This window comes from Pelobates fuscus, chromosome 3, assembly GCF_036172605.1.
Source record: "Pelobates fuscus isolate aPelFus1 chromosome 3, aPelFus1.pri, whole genome shotgun sequence".
NCBI classification, from domain to species: Eukaryota; Metazoa; Chordata; class Amphibia; order Anura; family Pelobatidae; genus Pelobates; species Pelobates fuscus.
In genome coordinates, this window is record NC_086319.1 from 405,521,594 (window position 1) to 405,546,818 (window position 25,225).

Below are 25,225 nucleotides of genomic sequence, written 5' to 3' on the forward strand. Positions count from 1 at the left end.
AATCAAGTAAGTAAGCCATTATACCTGCAAAGGGTTTCTACGCCTTTAAATGGTCTCTGTCTGATTCAGTAGGAATCACAATCATGGGGAAGACTGCTGACCTGACAGTTGTGCAGAAAACCATCATTGACACCCTCCATAAGGAGGGAAAGCCTCAAAAGGTAATTGCAAAGGAAGTTGGATGTTCCCAAAGTGCTGTATCAAAGCACATTAATAGAAGGTTATGTGGAAGGGAAAAGTGTGGAAGAAAAAGGTGCACAAGCAGCAGTGATGACCGCAGCCTGGAGAGGATTGTCAGGAAAAGGCCATTCAAATGTGTTGGGGACTTTCACAAGGAGTGGAATGAGGCTGGAGTCAGTGCATCAAGAGCCACCACACACAGACGGATCCTGGACATGTGCTTCAGATGTCGTATTCCTCTTGTCAAGCCGCTCCTGAACAACAAACAACCGTCAGAAGCATCTTACCTGGGCTAAAGAAAAACAGACCTGGTCTGTTGCTCAGTGGCCCAAAATCCTCTCTTCTGATGAGAGCAACCTTTGCATCTCATTTGGAAACCAAGACCCAGAGTCTGGAGGAAGAATGGAGAGGCACACACTGCAAGATGCGTGAAGTCCAGTGTGAAGTTTCCACAGTCTGTGTTGATTTGGGGAGCCAAGTCATCTGCTGGTGTTGCTCCACTGTGCTTCATTAAGTCCAAGGTCAACGCAGCCATCTACCAGAGATTTTGGAGCACTTCATGCTTCCTTCCTCAGACGAGCTTTATGGGGATGCAGACTTCATTTTCCAGCAGGACTTGGCACCTGCCCACACTGCCAAAAGCACCAAAGCCTGGTTCAATGATCGTGGGATTACTGTGCTTGATTGGCCAGCAATCTCGCCTGACCTGAACCCCATAGAGAATCTATAGGGCATTGCCAAGAGAAAGATGAGACATGAGACTGAACAATGCAGAAGAGCTGAAGGCCGCTGTTGAAGCATCCTTCCATAACACCTCAGCAGTGCCACAGGCTGATAGCTTCCATGCCACGCCACATTGAGTCAGTAATTGCTGCAAAAGGGGACCAAACCAACTACTGAGTCCATATGCATGCTTTTACTTTTCAGAGGTCCGATATTGTGCTAGGTACACTCCTTGTTATATTGATTTCATGTAATATTATAATTTACTGAGATTGTGGATTTGGGGTTTTCATGAGCTGTAAACCATAATCATCGCACTTATGACAAATCACGGCTTGAACTATCTTGCTTTTCATGTAATGCGTCTATCTTATATATTAGTTTCCCCTTTTACGTTGCATTACTGAAATAAATTAACTTTTGCACGATATTCTAATTTTTCGAGTATCACCTGTACACTTACCTAATCCTATAGCTACCCCAACACGAACTCTAACCCTACCCATACCCCTTATTTTAACCATAACCTTACTACCTAACCCCAAGGAAATCCTCTGCTAATACCAATTCTGATATAAAGACTTACTAATTAACAGTAGAGTGGTGTGTGACCGCCATCTACTGGCTTTTTTTCATCATTGCAATCTGTGTGAATCTGAATGGAGCCTGCTTCCCTGATAGTTAGACTGCTTGGGGACAGGCATCTTTTCAGACAAGAAATGCAAGATGTTTTGGCAGAAATCTGTGGTGGTATTGTCATATGAAAAAATACAAAATACCCGATGTGGGTTTTTAGGGATAAGGGTTTCCCCCTTATCCCTAAAATTACATGAAAAAATTAGCTATTACGTACCTGAAACCCTGCGCTGGGCAAAGCACCTCGCCACGGCTTTTCACACCCCCATCGGACATTACGGCAGCTACATGAGGTCCAATCAAATGCTTCTCATTGAGAAACATATGATTGGACCGCTTAACCAGCTCAAGCACATGTGTGCTCTCTGAGCCAGGAAGGGAAGGAGGAAGTGAAAATGCAAAAGTGCATATATCTCTGGAAACACTGTACATACACCATGACCACTTCTGAAGCAGAAGTGGTGATCGTGGTTGAAGTACATTTTTAAATGTCCTTAAAGCCATTCTCCTTAGCCACACCCCCTAACCCCTGAGAAAGACTTCCCAATCAGTGTATGTACACAGCTCAGCCCCTAACAGTGAATGCCTTGCATAGGACAAATTATTGAATCTGCTGGAGGGATTTGGCTTTAATTGCACCAGTATTGTTACTGATTTTAATTTCCATTTTTCCCATGTTAGATGCTGAGTAACTTGTGTTTGTATGTGGGTGTGTATTTACGAAACAAGATTTGCCATTTCCCAGATTAATGACCCTGTTAGTGTTTTCTATCTCACTTCTCCCTTTGCTGGTGTACCCTGGTTTAGTACCTTCTCCTGGAAGGAGTTCCAGCTCAGTTTGTGAACAGTTGATCAATTAGCAGGGACATTCCTTTAGTTTCCATGGCGATCACTCCACTTATTAAACTTTGCTCTAAATGGTTTATAACCATGCCAAAGAATCTTATTAAACCGGAACAATGCCCTATTCCTGTGTTTGTAACACTGTTGCATGTTCTAGATTACAATATTGCCTACGAGAGTATAGAATATTTCCCATAATGCTTAGCCAGAAGCGAGCTCTGAAGCGATGTACGTTTGGAGTCAGACTGCTCAGCAGGGTGTTTGTTCTCTTCAGACACTTAAATCGTCAGGCGATAGACGTCAGTAAGGGCTGAGCACAGGGGTACAAGGGAGGGGGAAGGAGTCAGATTGTATAAAGGATAGAATGTTAGTGCGGCTGGGAAACGAAGGGTAAACACGTGCAGGACAATTTGTTAAATTCACATATAAAATTTGGTGATTGCCTATAAAGCTAAATCCCCATCTTCTAGCTCACACACCTTCAAGCCTTCTGCTATACTAACCACTGCACCTCTGATGGGTGTTTATTTATTCCGACCCACAATCGATCTTATCCTTGACCCCATGCATACACAACCCGTTCACACCTCCTGTCACTTTCTCTCCTCCTACTTCTAGCAGCTGGTGATGTCTCTCCCAATCTAGGGCCCTTCACCTTCTCTACACACACTAAGACAACCAGAAACCACACAAACCTCATCACAATACCCTGCCCTTTACCCTCACTTACCAAAATTCATTGTGCACTCTGGAATGCCCGCTCCATCTGCAGTAATTTAAAATCAACAACCATACACGACTTTTTCATCTCAAACTCCCTCACACTGCTTGCACTTACAGAGACCTGGCTGTCCCCCTCTGATAGCGCTACTCCTGCCTCTTTATGTTTTGGTGGGCTACAATTCTCTCACATTCCCAGACTCCCCTGTAAAGGAGGCGGCGTAGGCATCCTTCTCTCCCCTCAATGTACCTTTCAACCAATCATAACTCCCCCTGCCCTATCCTTTTCTTCTTTTGAAGTTCACACTGTCTGCCTATTTAAACCCACTCCTTTAAGAATTGCTATCATCTACCGCCCCCCCTGGTTATCCTAGACTATTCATTGAGCACTTTTCTTCCTGGCTTCCCCACTTCCTCTCATCTAGCACTCCTTCCCTTATACTTGGGGATTTCAATATCCCAATCAACAACCCCAATTGCACTGATGCCTCTCGTCTGCTCTCTGTAACCTCCTCCTTTTGGCCTTGCGCAATGGTCCAATTTAGCAACCCATACAGCGGGAAACACTCTTGATCTTGCATTCACCAACCTCTGTACTGCCTCTAATCTCTCCAATATTCCTTTTCCTCTATCTGACCACCATCTTCTGACTTTTGACATTGGCATATCTAAGACCCAATTGACACCACCATCTGAACATCACTCTCACAGAAACCTCCAATGTCTTGACCTAGAGCATTTCTCCATTAATCTCTAAACTCTCCTTTGACCTATCTCAAACCTCACCTGTCATAGTTCTGCAACCTCCATCTGCAATTCCACCCTCTCCTCTCAACTAGACATCATGGCACCTTGTACATTTAAACGCCGCAGGCACCCCCGACAACAACCCTGGCACACCAAGCTCACTCGATACCTCCAAAAATGCTCCAGAACTGCTGAACGCTGTTGGAGAAAGTCTCACTGTGCATCTGACTTTCTCCACTATAAATTTATGCTGAGCTCATACAGCTTGGCTCTTTCCTCTGCAAAAGTTAATTACTTCAATACCCTCATAACCACACTCTCCCACGATCCCAAACGACTATTTCACACATTTAACTCTCTTCTTCGCCCTGCTTTTCCTCCTCCACCTACTAACTTGACCGCCTCAGAGTTTGCAACTCACTTCACTGACAAGATCTCTACAATCAGAGAAGAGATCTCTCATCTTTCTTCTTCCCCTTGCAATACTTCCCCTAACTTCACTCCCTCTGCTGTTCTATGTTCATTCGCACCCGCTACATTGGAAGAGGTTTCTGCTCTGCTCCAGTCCTTCCGCCCCACCACCTGCTCCCTAGATCCAATTCCCTCACATCTCATCCGTACTCTGACTTCTTCTCTTTCTCCACCTCTCACTAAGATTCTCAATCTCTCTCTCCCCTCTAGTATATTTCCATCGCCCTTCAAACATGCAACTATAACCCCAATTCTAAAGAAGCCCAATCTTGACCCTAACTCACCATCCAACTATCGTCCTATCTCGCTACTGCCTTTTGCATCCAAGATCCTTGAAAGAATTGTGTATGCGAGATTGACAGACTTCCTCGAGTCCAACTCTCTGCTAGACCCGCTCCAGTCTGGTTTCCGCGCTAAGCACTCCGTGGAAACGGTACTGACCAAAGTATCCAATGATCTACTCTCTGCAAAATCTCGTGGTCACTACTCTATCCTCATTCTCCTTGACCTGTCTGCGGCTTTTGACACTGTTGATCATCAACAGCTTCTTCTCATCCTCCGCAATATCGGTCTACAAGATATTGCTCTCTCCTGGTGCTCCTCCCACCTCTCCCAGCGCTCTTTCAGTGTTTCTTTCTCTGGCTCTGCTTCTTCTCCCCAACTGTTGGTGTCCCCCAAGGTTCAGTCCTTGGTCCCCTACTGTTCATCTATACTGCCTCCCTTGGTAAACTCATTAGCTCCTTTGGCTTCCAATATCATTTCTATGCAGATGACACGCAAATCTACCTGTCCTCTCCTGATCTCTCCCCGTCCCTCTTGACTAGTGTATCTGACTGCCTCTCTGTTATTTCTAACTGGATGGCTGCCCACTTCCTTTAACTAAACTTGACCAAAACTGAAATTCTGGTCTTTCCTCCCTCAAGTGTTGTTACTCCTGTGTCTGTCTCCCTCCAAGTCAACGGTGCTACTGTCAGCTCCACCACGCAGGCTCGCTGCCTAGGTGTTCTCTTTGACTCCGACCTCTCCTTCAAGCCTCATGTTCAATCTATCGCCAAATCCTGTCATTTCCATCTCAAAAACATTGCGCGCATCTGCCCCTACTTAACGCCAGATGCAACTAAGGTGTTGGTCCATTCCACTGTCCTTTCTCGCCTTGACTACTGTAATCCGCTTCTCAGTGGACTTACATGCTCCCAACTTGCGACGTTACAGTCCATAATGAATGCGGCAGCGAGGCTCGTCTTCCTGTCCGCCCGCACCTCCCATGCCTCACCCTTCTGTCAGTCCCTACATTGGCTTCCTATAAAATATAGAGCTCAATTTAAAATTCTGGTTCTTGCTTTCAAATCTCTACATAATGCTGCTCCCTTCTATCTATCCTACCTTATACACAAGTATGTCCCATCTAGGCCCTTACGATCTGCTGAAGACTTGCGTCTATCTTCTGTCCGTACTCCCACCTCTGATGCTCGCCTTCAAGACTTCTCGAAGGCTGCACCGTTCCTGTGGAACTCTCTTCCCTCCTCCGTTAGATGCTCACCCAGTCTCCACTCCTTCAAAAAATCGTTAAAAACCCACTTCTTCATAAAAGCGTATCAATTAACCTGTTAATAGCTCCCAACTGATTCCTCTTCTGCAACTGTCACTAGTCTAATACTATCCTTACCTTTTTGTGTCATTTTACCCCACTCCCTCTAGCATGTAAGCTCATTGAGCAGGGCCCTCAACCCCTCTGTTCCTGTGTGTCCAACTTTTCTGGTTACAACTACATGTCCGTTCGTCCACCCATTGTAAAGCGCTGCGGAATTTGATGGCGCTATATAAATATCTTGATGATAATAATAATTCAATGCACGTCCAACTCTTTCTGTAAAGAAGGATGATATCTTATGTTGGCCTTACACGTTCCCTCTTCCATTTTCCTTAGATTACTTTTTGCTTTTACTACCCTCTGTCAGCAGAATAAATGAAATGGCTAGGGCCGCTCTCACCTGCGCGTGCATATATTATAGGATGCTGCTGGGGCCAATTTATACAACATACAAAATACACAATCCAATGTATATGGTATGTGTGTGTGTGTGTATACACATACATACACAAAATACATTGCTATTGGTTTTTATTCTGTATAACTTTGGGAAGTGGGAGAAAAAGGGTTGATGTAAAAGGGGCACTCTAATCAGTGATAATAGTTCATGGAGTTCCCCTTTAAGGTGTTTTTTTTTTTTTTTTTTTTTGCTTGCAAAGAAATCCCCCTCCCCCCCCTATATATGCATTTAATATTGTATTGTAAGAAAACACCTTAGAGGGAAACTCCATGCACTATTATCACTGATTAGAGTGCCCCTTTTACATCAACCTTTTCCTCTCACTTTCCAAAGTTATACAGAATAAGATACAATAGCAATGTGACAGTTTGTGCTCTCACACTCAGCACATGGTTTCTCAGTACTATAAAAGAGCATTGTGGACTTTACTAGTGTCATAAAAAATACTTTGTAACTACACTGCAAAGTTACAATACTTTGTACAAAGTTACAATACTTTGTAACTACACTGTTTGTTTCAGAAAAAAGGGCGCGTTTACGTTACTGCCCAGGAACACCACTAGTGGCAGTCACTGAGATGTTCAGTGTCTCCACACTCTGCATGGAGGAGCTGAACTTAACGCTTAGAGATGCATTGATTTAATGGATCTCTATGAGCAGATGCTGATTGGAACTCCGTTTTGCCGTACATGCACGATAGCCTCCCAATGCTTTCCCATAGGAAAGCATTGGATTGGCTGAGATTAGCTTGATGATCTCAGCCACAGGGGCGGGGCCAGCGCCTGAGGATGTGTGCAACTCCGGAATAAAGGTGAGAAAAAACAACTTTTAAATAGGTTACTGGGGAGGCCGGGCAATAGTGTTATCGCAGTTACAGTGACTTTAATAAATGTTTACATTCCTGTCACTATAGTGTTCTTTTCTGTATTTATTCTTTATTATTCTACACTGAATATTTCCTAGTGAGTTTTTATCTAAAGACACGATACACAATGTGTGAGCTTATCCCTTTCCACAGACGCTTACACGACTGGTTGTACCTCTTTCCTCCACAGGGGCTTGCCCATCTCCATAATCACAAAGTGATCCATAGAGACATCAAAGGACAGAATGTTCTTCTCACGGAAAATGCAGAGGTGAAACTGGGTGAGTCCATCAGCCGAGAGTAAAAAATAAAAGGCCTAATGTCCCTTTTACTGTTCTTCCAAGACCTTTATTAATGTAATATAAAATGGTCATTTTGATACTCAGTGGGACTGGCCCTTTAAACATGATGCAGTCATTGTACTCTTTAAATGGACATCCAATAAAGAACCTCGTTCTGGAGACATACTCCTTAAATATAGTATTACGCTGTGTAAAGTGTGATTGTCTTCAATCAGAAGGATGTCATTTTAATTTTATCACATTCTCTTGTCTGCCTAGTGGATTTTGGTGTGAGCGCTCAACTGGACCGCACTGTGGGTAGGAGGAATACCTTCATTGGCACCCCTTACTGGATGGCACCTGAAGTCATCGCTTGTGATGAGAATCCTGATGCCACATATGACTACAGGGTATGAACCACTATATGTATGTCCCTAAAGAGAACATTATTACATGTAACATTTACTGGAATAACCGGAATCATGTAAAGTGAAGCAGATTAAGACATCTTCTTGGGCAAAATATGTTCAATAAAACTAACTCCAAAACCTCATTCAGATCACTGAACCATTAGATGCACAACTATGCCACCCTGCAGTCTATCTGCTACCCCTACAGGGGAAGGAGCAAACTGATTGCTTGTGCTGTATGTCACCAATCATAGATCTGTTTCTCTGAGTCACCTTCGAGAGGAATAGCCTCATTACTCTTTCTGTCTGTTACCCTGAATGCAAAGGCACAGAATTATAGCTCCTTCTGTCTGGGTCACCCTACAGGAGGAGGGACAGACTCATAGCTCCTTCTGTCTGTGTCACCCTGCAGGGGGAGGGACAGACTCATAGCTCCTTCTGTCTGTATCACTGTGTCACCCTGCAGGGGGAGGGACAGACTCATAGCTCCTTCTGTCTGTCACTGTGTCACCCTGAGGGGGAGGGACAGACTGAGCTCATTCTGTCTGTGTTACTGTGTCACCCTGCGGGGGGAGGGACAGACTCATAGCTCCTTCTGTCCGTGTCACCCTGCAGGGGGAGGGACAGACTGAGCTCATTCTGTCTGTGTTACTGTGTATGACTCCTAGAAGACTTGTTGCACATCTTTTTACCCCATTTGGGATGGGCAGTAATCCAGGTTATATCTGTCTCTATATTCATTTGCAGAGTGACATATGGTCTCTGGGAATCACTGCAATAGAGATGGCTGAGGGGGCGCCACGTAAGTGCTTTCTGTATTATCATGTCTGTAAGCGACTTCCTTCACAATATCCATTTTCATACAGATCTGTCATGGCACAAAATCTGCTTCATTTAGATTTTTCACTTACTGTAAACCTATTGAGTGTATAGAAATAAATGTGTTGTTTCTCTGTGAAGGCAGGTGTTTAAATATTGCCAAAATAATCAGTTTAGAGGACGGGTTTAGACATAATTCTCTATGTGGGACTAGACCTGCCACTTCCAGCAAAACTGTAAGTAATGGAAGATCCCTGTCCCTCGCCCCTTTCCAGAAATGAAGAGGGAGATTTTCATATTTAGTATTTAGAATATTTGACAGATTATAAAACAAACCATATAGGTGCCTGGAAAATCTGATGCATCAGATAGTAAGGGCATAAATAGTTTATCATCATTTAGAGACGTATCTATCACCATAAAATGATTTCAAAGACATTTAGAGGATACAGTATTCTGTGTTAGTGCGCATAACTTATTTATTCCTTTTTTTTTGGCAAATTCAATAAAAACAATATATTTCATTTGGTGCAGATACTGTGATCTATGCGCACAACTTTTAATTGCAAGCTCTGTGCTTGCTAGCATGATACAGTTTAAACCTGCGGTGACATATACAGTAACTTGTAACAGGATTGTAATAATTGGGCGTATTGGCTTCTGTAACATGGGAGACCCTGTGCAATGCAGAGTTAGTTTGGAGAGAAATCCCAGAGTTTGTTTTGTTGGGCACATTACTGCATGGTTAAACTAGCAATGTGTACAGTGTCCTACCACTCATTATCCATCTGACATTGTCTCCCCGATGCTCTGCCATTGTCTTCCTCTACAGCTCTCTGTGATATGCACCCCATGCGAGCACTCTTCCTCATCCCCAGGAACCCTCCTCCCAAACTGAAATCGAAGAAATGGTAAGTCTGACACGAACAGGAGATGATCAAAATGTTCGAAGAATGTATCTATGAAATAAACTAGTCACTCCAAACAGATATTGATCTATTGGCAGTGAAATGAATTGGTGTCTTGGGGAAGGAGGAGAAACTCGCGTGGATGTTACATTAGTTTAGCAGTCATGAACCAGTATTGGAAAGGAAGGTGTAATTACTAAATGATTATCATACATCAGTTATCGTTACGATAAATTATACGTTTGTTTGTATAAATGGATTTTACCATGTGAACATCTCCGAAACCCTCACAACAACCTTTGTTTTCTCTTGGCCCTGGTGGGCATATTGCATAGTTAGAGCACTTTCTCATACCTGCACAGTGGAATGCTGGTAGCTATTTGGCCTATTACAGGATGTGATTGGCTGCTGACATCACATGCTCTCCATAGATGTTATTTTTTTTTTTTTTTTTTTTCTTGTGCATACAGTTACAAAACAGGCTTGTAGCGCCACGACAGCGAGTACAAGCTATACATTGGTATACAATATCATGGCAGAGTTATCAGCACATTTTTGTATAATGACACGCTTAGGTTTCTTAGGATGAGTAACATTGATATGGCTTAATTAAACTATACATGCATAAGTAAGTGGTTGTTACGCTGTTAAATACAGTACTATCTAAGTAGTTGATGATTGTTAATAATACAGTTCTGAATGCTAGCAGTTAAGCTCTTCACAAGCTAACTAAAACAATGAGTAGACAACTCTTCTTGGCTGCCTGAGCTTTGAGAGAGTGGTTGTAATTTATGTGAGGCTGGAACTATCACATGAGTGGCTATAATAAACATTAAAGCAGCCTCGGCATATAAGGTGAGCAAGATCTGGTGCTTAAAGTGAAATCATGCTGGGTCTAAGAGTATAATGTCACCCTGGCTAGTTTACGCATTTAATCAGAGCAAAGCAGAACACAGGTTGAGTTCCATAATGGATGCCATTTAAGCTACACAAGACAAAAAACAGGAGCTTAGCAAATTCGAATAAATAAACTTATATTCTGTTGTTCAGCTGGCTGTACGCCGATTCTTGTCTGTTATTCAGCTTGCTTTCAGGAACCGCCGACTTGGTGGGTCTGATGCTTCGTGGGTGGTAGAGGACAGACGGTCGGCAAGCGTTCTTTTAGGCTGAGGTGCTGGCGACCTTTCTCCATGGGTGACTCTTGGGCTAACCTCCGTTGGGGACCGAGGGGAGGGTGTTCTCCGATAGTAATATTGATCCCAGCGCGTCCCTATGTGGCCCTCTTCGCTTGGTGGCAGGGTCGTGAGTGTGGTGCGCGCTGGTGCAGTTGCCGCTTTGGGTCTGGTAGGCCTCCATTGTTGCTCGCCTATCTCGTGGAAGGTTGCCGACACAGGTATGAGATCGCTTGATGAGCATCGATATAGTGGAGCCACCAACTCCTCTGGCCCCTCGGGCCTGAATCTGGTCGTGTCGCTGGATATGCTGTGTGGTCTGTGCTCCACTGTTATGCGCTCCTCTCTGCTGTCTGCGGCGCACGTGGCAGTCGCCATCTTATGCGGTACTGTTAGGTGCTCGAGTGTGCCGGCGGCCCCTTGGTGCTTCAGCCGCCCTGCCCTCGGGTGAGGACCGGGATCACCCCCCCGGTCCATAGGGGGAGGGGACAGGACCGGGTCCGCTCAAGATCTGGTGCCCCAGTTTGGGTGATGTGTGGCAGGATAGCGGTGCGGCGGCCGTCCGCCCCGCTCACCGCCTGGAGAAAGCCTCAGTCGGGACAGAGCCCTCTCCTCCAGGGGACTGTAGCCTGGAAAGCCAGCCTCACCCCGGCACCAGCGGATCCTCTGCTTGGGCAGTGTGGTTTCGGTCAGCTTCTTGAAGAAAATAATAGTTTTTTCCTTATAGTTCGTTCTGTGTAGCAGGAGCCTCTGTTGCCTGCGACCGTCCGGCTCGGCGGTCCGGCCCCGCCCCCCACCATAGATGTTATTTTATCAGTAATAGTTACTGAGCCGATGAGTATTGTGATACCTCCAGACTATGACACTAACTGACACGTATCTGGGTTCTTCAGTAGCCTGTGATCAGCTCTTCTCTAATACGATATTCTTAAACTGCACCTTTAACAATTTTCTGAACTCTTTGAAATTCATATAATTAAATAAAAGAAGTAGTCGTTTTTTCTTTGAAGCCTTTCTGCATAGAACCTGTGAAACTGTACAGAAGTGGTTTCTAGTTACAAAGACAATATCTTTGTATCAGTTATACCTCCTTGTATGTTTCTCTACAGTAGAACATAGTGATATTCCACAACAACAAAAAACCTTTTTCAAATCGGAAGGTTTAGCGTAATGAAGCAGTTTGTGTATGGGTCATGTCCCTGCAGTCTCACTGCCCAATTCTTGGCCATTTTGGAGCTAACTCACTTTTGATTCTGTTTATGCAGCCCTAGCCACACCTCCCCTGGAGATGCATAAAAATTGTTCCTTTTTCAATCAGATACTACAGCACAATTTGTTTACTTTAGAAGATTAAAAAGTCTGCTCTGTTATGTGAACTTTAGTCACACACAGGTTATTAACACAGGAGATAATACATTCTAAAATAAACAGACTGTGCAATTTAGATACAACTTTGAATCTGTCTTAACAGGAGACGTGTAGGGAGACTTGTGTAGGTTACATGCAGGGGAGGTGTGACTAGAGCTGCATGAACAATGTGGTTTAACTCCTAAATGGCAGAGAAGTGCATGATCTATACATCAAAACTGCTCCACTATGGGAACACTATAGCAATAGGAATTCAAATGTGTATTTGTAATGCTATAGTTTGAATCTAGCTATCCCCTCTGAGGGTGAGGTTTACTTTCTTTCAGTCCCCGCCAGATTGGTCTACATCCTCCTGGCATGACACTTTCCTAGGCTGAGATCAACGACATCGATAATCTCAGCCAATTCAATGCTTTATGATAGGAAAACATTTGGAGGCTAATACATGTGTGCAGCAAAACCATCTGTTTGAAATAGCAGAGTTTTAGTATGACCGCCCCTAAAGGCCTTTAAATACTGCAATGTACGCATTACCATTCTTAGATGTAATAAAATATGTTAACCATTGACGATTTCTGTTCATTTTAAGTTCTGTTTCATTGTAGGTCCAAAAAGTTTATTGACTTTATTGACACATGCCTCATCAAAAACTACGTGAGCCGACCACCCACAGAGCAGCTCCTGAAATATCCCTTTATCAGGGACCAACCAACAGAACGGCAGGTCAGGATCCAGCTTAAGGACCATATTGATCGATCCAGGAAGAAACGCGGAGAGAAAGGTATGTGACCTGATTGATCCAGGTGTTCCTCTCAGGCTGTGTGTACGGAGACTGCTCCAGGTGTACCACCCAGGCTGTGTGTACTGAGACTGCTCCAGGTGTACCACCCAGGCTGTGTGTACTGAGACTGCTCCAGGTGTACCACCCAGACTGTGTGTACTGAGACTGCTCCAGGTGTACCACCCAGGCTGTGTGTACTGAGACTGCTCCAGGTGTACCACCCAGGCTGTGTGTACTGAGACTTCTCCAGGTGTACCACCCAGGCTGTGTGTACTGAGACTGCTCCAGGTGTACCACCCAGGCTGTGTGTATTGAGACTGCTCAAGGTGTAACCCTCAGCCTGTGTGTACAGAGATTGATCCAGGTGTACCCCTCAGGGTGTGTACCGAGACTGCTCTAGGTGTACCCCTCAGGGTGTGTACCGAGACTGCTCTAGGTGTACTCCTCAGGCTGTGTGTATTGAGACTGCTCCAGGTGTACCACCCAGGCTGTGTGTATTGAGACTGCTCCAGGTGTACCACCCAGGCTGTGTGTATTGAGACTGATCCAGGTGTTCCCCTCAGCCTGTGTGTACAGAGATTGATCCAGGTGTACCCCTCAGGGTGTGTACCGAGACTGCTCTAGGTGTACCCCTCAGGGTGTGTACCGAGACTGCTCTAGGTGTACCCCTCAGGGTGTGTACCGAGACTGCTCTAGGTGTACCCCTCAGGGTGTGTACCGAGACTGCTCTAGCTGTACCCCTCAGGCTGTGTGTACTGAGACTGCTCCAGGTGTACCACCCAGGCTGTGTGTATTGAGACTGCTCCAGGTGTAGCACCCAGCCTGTGTGTACAGAGATTGATCCAGGTGTACCCCTCAGGCTGTGTGTACAGAGATTGATCCAGGTGTACCCCTCAGGGTGTGTACCGAGACTGCTCTAGGTGTACCACTCAAGCTGTGTGTATAGAGACTAGATTGTTAGGGGATGCATATAGGCGGGACCAAAAATGTGTCCATGTTATGTTAACTTGAATTTGGTGTGTGTGAAATACGCAGAATGCTGTGTGATAATATTTGAACTTCCTCTCCATTATATATTTAATGACACTGTGCTAATTTGCATTATTATTATGCATAACATGTATTTTTTATACAGATAAACAGATTGCTTGTAAGCCGCTCTAGGCGTAGTGTGTGATACATTGCTGGTATTGGGCTTTGATAAACTATAGCACTCCTTTTCTCCATGTAGATGAGACTGAATATGATTACAGTGGGAGTGAGGATGAAGAGGAGAACCATGGAGAAGAGGGGGAACCCAGGTATACACAGTGCACATAACATGTTTTTTGTATGGGGGAAATTCTCCTATAAGGGGATAGGTACAGGTGGGTCCCTCCCTGGGAGGGGGTAGGTACAGGTGGGTCCCTCCCTGGGAGGGGGTAGGTACAGGTGGGTCCCTCCCTGGGAGGGGGTAGGTACAGGTGGGTCCCTCCCTGGGAGGGGGTAGGTACAGGTGGGTCCCTCCCTGGGAGGGGGTAGGTACAGGTGGGTCCCTCCCTGGGAGGGGGTAGGTACAGGTGGGTCCCTCCCTGGGAGGGGGTAGGTACAGGTGGGTCCCTCCCTGGGAGGGGGTAGGTACAGGTGGGTCCCTCCCTGGGAGGGGGTAGGTACAGGTGGGTCCCTCCCTGGGAGGGGGTAGGTACAGGTGGGTCCCTCCCTGGGAGGGGGTAGGTACAGGTGGGTCCCTCCCTGGGAGGGGGTAGGTACAGGTGGGTCCCTCCCTGGGAGGGGGTAGGTACAGGTGGGTCCCTCCCTGGGAGGGGGTAGGTACAGGTGGGTCCCTCCCTGGGAGGGGGTAAGTACAGGTGGGTCCCTCTCTGGGAGAGGGTAGGTACAGGTGGGTCCCTCCCTGGGAGGGGGTAGGTACAGGTGGGTCCCTCCCTGGGAGGGGGGGTAGGTACAGGTGGGTCCCTCTCTGGGAGGGGGTAAATATGGACATGTCTCCCATGAAGGATCCCTCACCCACCCCCATTGCAGAGAGATCATCTCTGTCTGTAGACAGATCCAGCTAGGGCTTTAGTTGCACTCTCTGAGTGACAGAAGGGAAGTGTGACTCCTCTATCTCATTTCACCTCAGCTCCATTATGAATGTTCCCGGTGAATCCACTTTAAGGCGGGAGTTTCTGCGACTTCAGCAGGAAAATAAGAGTAACTCGGAGGCCTTAAAGCAACAGCAGCTGGGGCCGCAGCACCGCGACTCCGAGGCGCATATCAAACAGTTGTTACATGAGCGACAACGGCGCATCGAGGAGCAGAAGGAGGAGCGAAGGCGTGTGGAGGAGGTGAGCTCCCTGTGGGACAAATATCCATATGAAACTGGAGCCTTATTGCCATGTGTGGGATTTTCTATTTGTTTCTTGTTTATATGGTGTAGTTTGTTGCTGAGAAGAGGTAAGAAACAGGAGCCTTTACCAGGTATGAAAATGTTTACTATCCCACAATGTCTCATTGAAACATCGGGCATGTCATGTTCCTCTGCAGCAGCAGCGCCGGGAACGTGAACAAAGAAAGCAACAAGAGAAAGAGCAGCAGAGACGGCGTGACGATCTGCGGAGGGAGGAAGAGAGGCGGATGGCGGAAAGGGAGCAGGTTAGTGAGCAGGAACCTTGGCTTCCAACCTGCTCTGGAGGGAAATCATTTAAACCATTCTCCCTGTCATTGTATTGGCTTGTATCAGTGTGTGAGACTCAACACTGAATGAGACAGACTCGTAGCTCCTGTCTGCCTGTGTGTGTGAGACCCATTACTGGGAAGGACCGACTCGTAGCTCCTGTCTGCCTGTGTGTGTGAGACCCATTACTGGGAAGGAGCGACTCGTAGCTCCTGTCTGTGAGACCCAAATCTGATTTGTACCTCCTGTCTGTGTGAGAGACCCAACACTGGAAGATGGAAGGGAGGATTCCTAGCTCCTGTCTGTATATCCCAGTACTGGAAGAAACAGGTTCCTAGCTCCTTTCTGTATATCCCAGTACTGGAAGAGACCGGTTCCTGGCTCCTTTCTGTATATCCCAGTACTGGAAGAGACCGGTTCCTAGCTCATTTCTTTATATCCCAGTACTGGAATAGACCGGTTCCTAGCTCCTTTCTGTATATCCCAGTACAGGAATAGACCGGTTCCTAGCTCCTTTCTGTATATCCCAGTACTGGAAGAGATCGGTTCCTAGCTCCTTTCTCTATATCCCAGTACTGGAAGAGACCGGTTCCTATCTCCTTTCTGTATATCCCAGTACTGGAATAGATCGGTTCCTAGCTCCTTTCTGTATATCCCGGTACTGGAATAGACCGGTTCCTAGCTCCTTTCTGTATATCCCAGTACTGGAAGAGATCGGTTCCTAGCTCCTTTCTGTATATCCCAGTACTGGAAGAGACCGGTTCCTAGCTCCTTTCTGTATATCCCAGTACAGGAATAGACCGGTTCCTAGCTCCTTTCTCTATATCCCAGTACTGAAATAGACCGGTTCCTAGCTCCTTTCTCTATATCCCAGTACAGGAATAGACCGGTTCCTAGCTCCTTTCTGTATATCCCGGTACTGGAATAGACCGGTTCCTAGCTCCTTTCTGTATATCCCAGTACTGAAATAGACCGGTTCCTAGCTCCTTTCTCTATATCCCAGTACTGAAATAGACCGGTTCCTAGCTCCTTTCTCTATATCCCAGTACTGAAATAGACCGGTTCCTAGCTCCTTTCTCTATATCCCAGTACTGAAATAGACCGGTTCCTAGCTCCTTTCTGTATATCCCAGTACTGGAATAGACCGGTTCCTAGCTCCTTTCTCTATATCCCAGTACTGGAAGAGACAGGTTCCTAGCTCCTTTCTCTATATCCCAGTACTGGATACGACCGGTTCCAAGCTCCTTTCTGTATATCCCTGTACTGAAATAGACAGGTTCCTAGCTCCTTTCTGTATATCCCAGTACTGGAAGAGATCAGTTCCTAGCTCCTTTCTGTATATCCCGGTACTGGAAGAGACGGGTTCCTAGCTCCTTCCTGTATATCCCAGTACTGGAAGAGATCGGTTCCTAGCTCCTTTCTTTATATCCCAGTACTGGAAGAGACCGGTTCCTAGCTCCTTTCTCTATATCCCAGTACTGGAAGAGACCGGTTCCTAGCTCCTTTCTCTATATCCCAGTACTGGATGAGACTGGGTCCTAGCTCCTTTCTCTATATCCCAGTACTGGAAGAGACCGGTTCCTAGCTCCTTTCTCTATATCCCGGTACTGGAAGAGACAGGTTCCTAGCTCCTTTCTTTATATCCCAGTACTGGAAGAGACCGGTTCCTAGCTCCTTTCTCTATATCCCAGTACTGGAAGAGACCGGTTCCTAGCTCCTTTCTTTATATCCCAGTACTGGAAGAGACAGGTTCCTAGCTCCTTTCTGTATATCCCGGTACTGGAAGAGACAGGTTCCTAGCTCCTTTCTTTATATCCCAGTACTGGAAGAGACCGGTTCCTAGCTCCTTTCTCTATATCCCAGTACTGGATGAGACGGGGTCCTAGGACCTATTTATGCATCAGGAAAGCAAAGTATTATTCCTTTCAGCTGTGTGTAAGTTAATGTTGTATCTTTATAATGTAAAATGTTCTTGTGACCCTGACAGATTAGTGTTTTCTTGTTGGTGTTTTTTCCCCCCCTTTTTTGGTAAATACTTGCATTGAAGCAAGTGATGTGTCTGAACCCCCAGATGGTCCCTCTGTGCTCCTTGTTTGGGAATTCTGCTTCTAGCAGGACCCTCAAGGGTGACTCAGGTCATCTGCTGACTATTTGATTTTCCTCCCTGTTCCTCCTCCTTCCATGTGGTGTTCTATGATTTCTCTCCTGTGTTTTACCTGTTTCCTCCTCTCTTTTTGCTCTCTCTGGATCTCTCCCTCTCTAGGAATATATAAGGCACAAGTTAGAGGAAGAACAGAGACAGTTAGAAATTCTCCAGCAGCAGCTTCTGCAGGAACAGGCCCTTTTACTGGTAAATGCCGGCACCTGCATGTCGCCATCCCCCCACTAGCCCAACAGCCCTCTCATTATGTGCTTTGTAGGTGGGCCACCAGAGAGGGGGGCCAAACGTTTGCCCTCCACCTTCTGTTGGTCTGTAATTCCCAGAATTCTGTTGGGGATTCTGGGATCATGTCCAGTAACTGCAGAGACGCCATGATGGACCTCCCACCACTTTAGGTTATTTAATAGCAGTGCCGTCCTGTCCCTAAAATATACCACCAGCATGACCTGTGTGCTGCCTGTTCTCTGCCATACATATAAAGCCATAGGGACCCACGGCTGTGACTGTAAATGGCAAGCAGTTTGTAGAGAAGCCAGATTGTAGTTTATGAATATACTCTCCTCTTCGTCTCTCCACCTTTTAATACATGGTATGTGCTGAGCCCTCAAAATATGTTTTCTATTTCCAAACTCTTGTCCTGTTTAAACCTTTTCCTCGTTCCTTAAATGTTTTGTATCTACACGTAGATGTGCTTCCTGTGATAAGATGTCAGTGTAAGGGTGCTCTGTATATCTAGTATGGATGTAGATTTGGCCCTCCTCTTATGTAGACCTCAGCATGTTCGAGTTGGCTTCTAGATAGCTCCCGTGGATGACCACGATTGTTTCTTTATAAATGCTTATCATAGCCACAGAGTGAGCAATAGGTACTTAGCTTGTTCTGTCTGGGCAGGAATACAAGCGGAAGCAGTTGGAGGAACAGCGGCAATCTGAGCGTCTGCAACGACAGCTTCAGCAGGAACATGCGTATCTGAAATCGTTACAGCAGCAGCAACAGAAACAACAACAACAGCAGCAGCAACAGCAGCAGCAGCAAGACAAGAAGCCGCTGTATCATTACAACCGGGCTGTGATGAACCCCACAGAGAAACCCGCCTGGGCCAGAGAGGCGAGTCTGTGGGACGGCCAGGGTTACTTCTTTTGACTCTGTATTCATTTAGTTTCTTAGGTCTCTCGGGGCCGGATTTTCCATTAGGCAGAGTAGGCACATGACCACTAGGGGACGCCTGTTTTTAGCACTTTAGTAATTTTCCATGGTAGAGCTTAAACAGGATGGTGGGGAGATAAGGAGCTTTGACCAGTGTCTCTGTAGTCCAGTCCAGAGCTGCAGGAACAGTTATAGATGTAGTAACACTTCAGGATGGACGGTAAGAGCAAGGGATCACCTCCCATCTGCCCACTAGTAACCTCTCACACAGGAAATGCCTTGCAGGACGAGTGTAGGAGCTTTACCTGATACACACATAACAACTCCTCTGTAGATGTTGTAACACTCCAGGATGGACGGTAAGAGCAAGGGATCACCTCTCATCTGCCCACTAGTAACCTCTCACACAGGAAATGCCTTGCAGGACGAGTGTAGGAGCTTTACCTGATACACACATAACAACTCCTCTGTAGATGTTGTAACACTCCAGGATGGTTTTGTAAGAGCAAGGGATCACCTCTCATCTGCCCACTAGTAACCTCTCACACAGGAAATGCCTTGCAGGACGAGTGTAGGAGCTTTACCTGATACACACATAACAACTCCTCTGTAGATGTTGTAACACTCCAGGATGGTTTTGTAAGAGCAAGGGATCACCTCTTATCTGCCCACTAGTACCCTCTCACACAGGAAATGCCTTGCAGGACGAGCAGGGGAGCTTTACCTGATACACTCATAACTCCTCTAGCTCTGATAGCATCAATCTGACTGCTCTACAGAACACACAGGAGGGTTTGTACTTTGCAAATAACCCCTCAAACCCCTGCACTCAAAGCCTAAACCTTAAAATAAATAAGCCCTTTATTTAAATCCTATGTTTAACGCATCTGTTAATCTTCTTAACACTAAGCCCTATGTAATATAACTCTGACTTTAGCCCCTCTCTAACGTTAAACCCCTATTACCATAACCACTTATAAAAATATCTATAATCCTGCATGTACACTGCATACACTGTGCTAATAAATTCAAACGCAATACTTTACAAGCAGAGCAGAAATCTGCCCATACAAACATTTCTACATCTGCAGGTGTCGTATATGAAATATTGTTTAATAAATTAAATATATCTGCCTTATTTCAGGGTTGGGAATCAGGGGGCGCTTTAAAATGTTGTGCCTACAGGCACCTTATCTGTAAATCCGACCCTGAGGTTTGTTTGGCATCTAAAAGTATTTTATTTAAGTATTTGAGGGGTTCAGATTGTGCTCTGGAGCTCTAGTCTGATATTTCTCAAAGTTTGGAAGCCTTCTCTATGTTTTAATATTGTTTGAGACTTCTTTTAGTAAGGCCTTTAAAATGATATACTTAGGGATGGCAATGCCAATGTTACACCAGCTGTTCTGCCCTGTAGTCACCCAATACAGTTCAGCTACATAAAAGCTTTGTGTTCCTTTCAGGTGGAGGAACGATCACGGCTCAACAAGCAGAACTCTCCTCTCTCCATTACCAAACTCAGTTCTGTGGAGTCTTCTGGGACCCCTTCGCAGACGCCCCCTTCACAGCGCCCCCCAGAGATCCAGGAACACAAGGTAAGTGACAAACAAACCGGCAGATCAGCCCAAAATACCTGCAATAATAACATCAAATCTCTGAGATACACTTTGTAAGTATTGTGTAAAACTAATCGGTGTGTACAATCACACAGAGCAAAACATTATTTATAGTAATGACCATAAACGGTCTTGCTGTATGGTGTGTATTCACATAATGCATGGATATAGCCAGGGTAAGTGCCCTTCTTGCTTTACTATGGAGAAAGTAGTATCATCTAATGCTGTTAATGTACACCATTGGATTCACTCTGTCCTCATTCTTTTACTATCCCAAATCATTGCTTGTTCTATGTTTTCCAACCTATTGAGTCCGTGCATGCTAGTAGGAGGTAATGGAGCTGGAGACTAGACAGACGCACGATTCTGTGGGATTGTAAAAGACTGGATCAATGTTATTTCCTGTGTGGAATGCCACTTGCGCTGTTATTGGGTTGGACCGGTAAAATAGTAAAGATTGGGACATTATCTTACTCCAGATTGATCAATCTCCTGATATGTTTCAGTAGTATCCTTGGGGCACAAGGACCTCCCAAATTATATATCACAGCAAGAATTGCGCCCAGCGCTCTCAATACAAACTGAAAAGCTTTATTGGTACTTTGTAGCAGTCGTTATCGGATATCCGACATCTCCCAGGGTACCTTATAGACAAAGCATTGTCCTCCTACAATTAATATTAATTTATGTTTACTATTTTGTGTATTGAACTTTTGTTACAAAACTGTATGCCCGCACCACACAATACATTCCCATTCCTAAATCACGTCTCATAGCAAGGTTTCGTAGGGTCGGCCAGGATGCATTACAGTGGGGACTTGGTTTGTCTGGTCTGTGCCTTAATACAGTGATGTAAAGAGAAGTCCTGAAATAAAACGACCACTTATCCATTCTGTCATGGGTTTTGGAGTGAAAGCTGAAATGTTTCTAGAAAAACAGGCTGTTCCCAAATCTGTTTGGATTTATTTTCAAAAGATTATGTTCTAATAAACAATATGATTTTTGCAACGGCAAGCTACGTAGCAAGTTTAGGGACAAAAGCTGCTTACCGTATTTTGGTTTACCAACTTTAATCATATACATATTGACTGCTCAGCTTGAACCATCTTTATAGCATTATAGGGTATAAGTAGGGCAAACACAGGTCCATCCATCCCCTTTCCTAGCCCTCCCAGATGGTTTTAGGTATTTAAAAGATTCCTGACCGTTTGTATTATGTTATTTGCAAAGTTGCTCATGAAGAATATATCACTTTTGTAAGAACCCAGTAAAGATTTCTTCTTGATCATCCGATGTCATTTTGTCCATGAATGAAGCCACACAGTATATATTGACTGTAGCTGTTTGCTAAACTGAGTTTACACGAAGATACTGTTGCTGACAAGGAAGCTGTAATAGGGCTGATATTGTAGAATGAGCCCAGAGAACTTCTGGGACGTGGATCCTAGGAACAGTGCTTGTCCTCCTCACTTTGTTGCATGAAGGATTTTTTTTCATACTTATGAGTATTTGTTCCATCATCCCAGTAATATTTTGACAGTATTTGCAAATCATATTTTCCTCCCCAGAAAGACTTGCAGAGTTTAGATTCCTCCCTATACTAGACGTTCTCATGTGAGCGGGGAAGGGGTAAAAAAAAAAAGTTGTCGGCCAATTACGATTGAACACCAGGTTGTGAGGTGTGAAAATTACAATTTATGTAAGAACTCTGTAGCTATAATGCAGTTAATATATGGTTTCATCTAAATGAATTCAGGCTAAACTTACATTTACATGGTTCACTTTTCAACTCTTTTTTTTTTTTTTATTCGACGTTTGTCCCAATCCTTTGACACCAAGTTAAGAGAAAAGAAACAGAACTGCCAACTATCCCTCCAAGAGGAGCATTGATTGTACTCCGTTAACCCTTTTCTTGTGAGGGAAATAGTGCCCTCTAGAGTCCAAAATGCTTAGAGCAACAGTCTAGCATCCTGGAACCTGTAAAAATGATCTGATACCGTACATCATGTGAAACATTTCAATATTTTGCATAAATAACTTAGGCCACATAATAAACAAAGGCACAGTTAATTTATATTTCAATAGGCTAGGCCGTGGTGTTTATTCAAAGTTTAAGGGGCCTATAACTATGAACATATTAACATAAACTTTTAACTTTACTTTAAAAAAGTTTAACTTTCACCAGCACTATATTGCCAGTCAAGCTTAACGAAGATAACCGCCTTTTATTTAAAACCATTTCAACCAAATCCTTCCTCAGAACATGACCCTGAGGATGACTTGTGCCTCAGTGCTTTATAACAGGACAACAATAAATATAAAGAAATAATGCAATAAAATGGGAGGGAGGCCGGAGGTCGCCTGGAAAAGCTGACAGGGGTTGCTCTCGAGTTGCTAACATTTTATTCTTACCTGGCTTCCGGCGGTTCTCTGGCTCGCAACCTGCATCCAATCCACAGCCAGCTCTTGTCAACCAGCAACAGCCATTTCACCACTTCTGGCCAGCAACCTGACTCGCTCTGCCCAACAACTTAAACAGGAGTCATGAACTTCGCCTGACTTTTATAACTCTACATCAAGGGCAGCTTTAACCCTTCATTGCCACAGTGCTTAATGTCTGTGCCATTTATTAAAACAAAGAGCTTTGGGGGAAAATGTAAATACCCCCTCTACCTTCCATCCTGTTTTTGTTTTTTCTGGTCTGTCACAACTTTCTTGGCAAGTCAATGCGTGAGAAAGAGTAAAGAATAAAAATATGTTGCTATGTTTTTCTACCCGTACAATAGATAGGACTTGGGTTATATATCCCCAAAATATATCTGGTATAGAATGCTCACCGTACTGCAAAATAATTCTGGGATAGAATTCTCACCGTATCTCAAAATTCTTCTGGAATAGAATGCCCACCATACCTCAAAATATATTGGGGATAGAATGCTCACCGTACCGCAAAATAATTCTGGAATACCTTAAAATATATCTGGGATAAAATGTTCACCATGCCTCAAAATAATTTTGAGATGGAATGCTCACCATACCTCAAAATACTTCTGAAATAGAATGCTCACCATACCTCAAAATAATTCTGGGATGGATGCACCGTACTGCAAACTACATCTGGGATAGAATGCTCACGTACTTCAAAATAATTCTGGAATAGAATGCCCACTGTACCTCAAATTATAACTAGGATAGAATGCTCACCGTACCTCTAAATATATCTGGGATAGAATGCCCACCGTGGGGGCGGGGCCGGACCGCCAAGCTGGACGGTCGCAGGAGAGACCAGCTCCTGCATTCAACCAACAAATCAGCCATAAAACCCCGATTTATGACACAAAAACCGTCTGATACCGGTGGCCCTCATCGGGCAGAGAGCACTGGATCCAGGGTGAGGCTGGCCCAACAGGCTTCAGTCCCCTGGAGGAAGATTCCTCACTGGCACATCCGAGGCCTATTCCGGCGGTGAGTGGGGCAGACGGCCGCTGCCCCACTATCCTGCCCATCAGAGCTCAGCCAGGAGCCGGTTCTGCAAGGACCTGGCCCCGTTCCCCCCCTTTGGGCCGGGGGGGTGATCCCGGTCCACACCCTTGAACCCCGACCACCTCAAGCACCTAAGGCACAGCAGAAGGGCCACCGTAAACACCAACCTGGGCGCTGCAGCCAAGATGGCGGAGGCCATGTAAGATGGCGCCCAGACAGGAGACACTACAAGCTGCTCACCCAGCATCGGCAAACAGGGCAGATCGCGGGCCCCTTGAACCTCAGCAAATCACCCACCTTCAGAGACTCAGCCGAGGATGCGGGTGGAGAGAACGGTCCGCAGCAGGCATCGCTCGGGGAGCACGGGACATGGAGCCAAGATGGATGCTCGGCACATTAGCCGCCCAAAGCCCCGTAAAGCCGCCGTAGGAGTCCAGAGAAGCTACGACCCTTTATCTGAACAAAGACACCTGCCCACAGATCAGCCTGGGGAGAAGAGATGCCGGCACGCCACCAAGAGCACACTTACCTCATTCAAGGGTATCCTGCTGCTGCTCCTACCTACAATCCGAACATGCACGCCACCAGCAGTCCAGGCTATGCCCCAACAACAGTTTTGCTGCAACAAGCTTGGCCGCAAACCTCTTCATCATGCGCCAACGAAGGCACCTATCACCTCCCCGTGGATACTGGGACAGAGAATCGAACTTGCCAGGCTTCATCAGCTGCTCTCAGGTACACTGCCGGGACTCCACATCCAGAGACTCTAAGCCAAGCGACCTACTCTAGGACTTACAATCCACGCAGAGAGTCACTGGAGTAAACCTCCCTACACCGACAGCATCACTATACCCTGAGAGACTATCACGGGAATTAAAATGTGTTAGCAATATTAAGCCTGTTGCCACATATGTATCACTGCTTAATATGCCTAGTCGGGCTAGCACTTACTCAGTATAGACCTACATGCCGGTGCCCGGCTTCCACGTATGCTACCATCCCTTAGCAATGATACCTACCTGCTATTAGACCCTCCAGGCTTAACGGTGTTCACAAGTTTTCAGACTGTTTTACTGCCCTACTTCCCGGTATAGAGTTACCCAGGCTAGCCATGCTGTCAGAATACACACCACATTAAGTTACAACATACTCACATGAGACCCACCATGTTATGCATGCAAATGTTGCAGCTTG

The 25,225-nt window shown here is 45.4% G+C and overlaps 1 protein-coding gene across 10 annotated transcripts in view; it reads left to right on the plus strand.

Moving 5' to 3' along the window:
- MINK1 (misshapen like kinase 1) overlaps positions 1–25,225 on the plus strand; it is a 110,596-nt gene that overhangs the window by 71,743 nt on the left and 13,628 nt on the right. For 5 of the 10 annotated variants that reach the window (XM_063449735.1, XM_063449736.1, XM_063449737.1 and 2 more), the window contains exons 6-16: positions 7,427–7,517; positions 7,797–7,927; positions 8,675–8,729; positions 9,579–9,657; positions 12,800–12,975; positions 14,207–14,276; positions 15,095–15,299; positions 15,499–15,606; positions 17,892–17,978; positions 18,681–18,896; positions 20,396–20,527. In XM_063449735.1, the coding sequence (XP_063305805.1) occupies positions 7,427–7,517; positions 7,797–7,927; positions 8,675–8,729; positions 9,579–9,657; positions 12,800–12,975; positions 14,207–14,276; positions 15,095–15,299; positions 15,499–15,606; positions 17,892–17,978; positions 18,681–18,896; positions 20,396–20,527 (1,350 nt within the window). The remainder of the gene's footprint in view (positions 1–7,426; positions 7,518–7,796; positions 7,928–8,674; positions 8,730–9,578; positions 9,658–12,799; positions 12,976–14,206; positions 14,277–15,094; positions 15,300–15,498; positions 15,607–17,891; positions 17,979–18,680; positions 18,897–20,395; positions 20,528–25,225) is intronic. The other 5 variants (XM_063449739.1, XM_063449744.1, XM_063449740.1 and 2 more) reach the window with 1 other exon arrangement.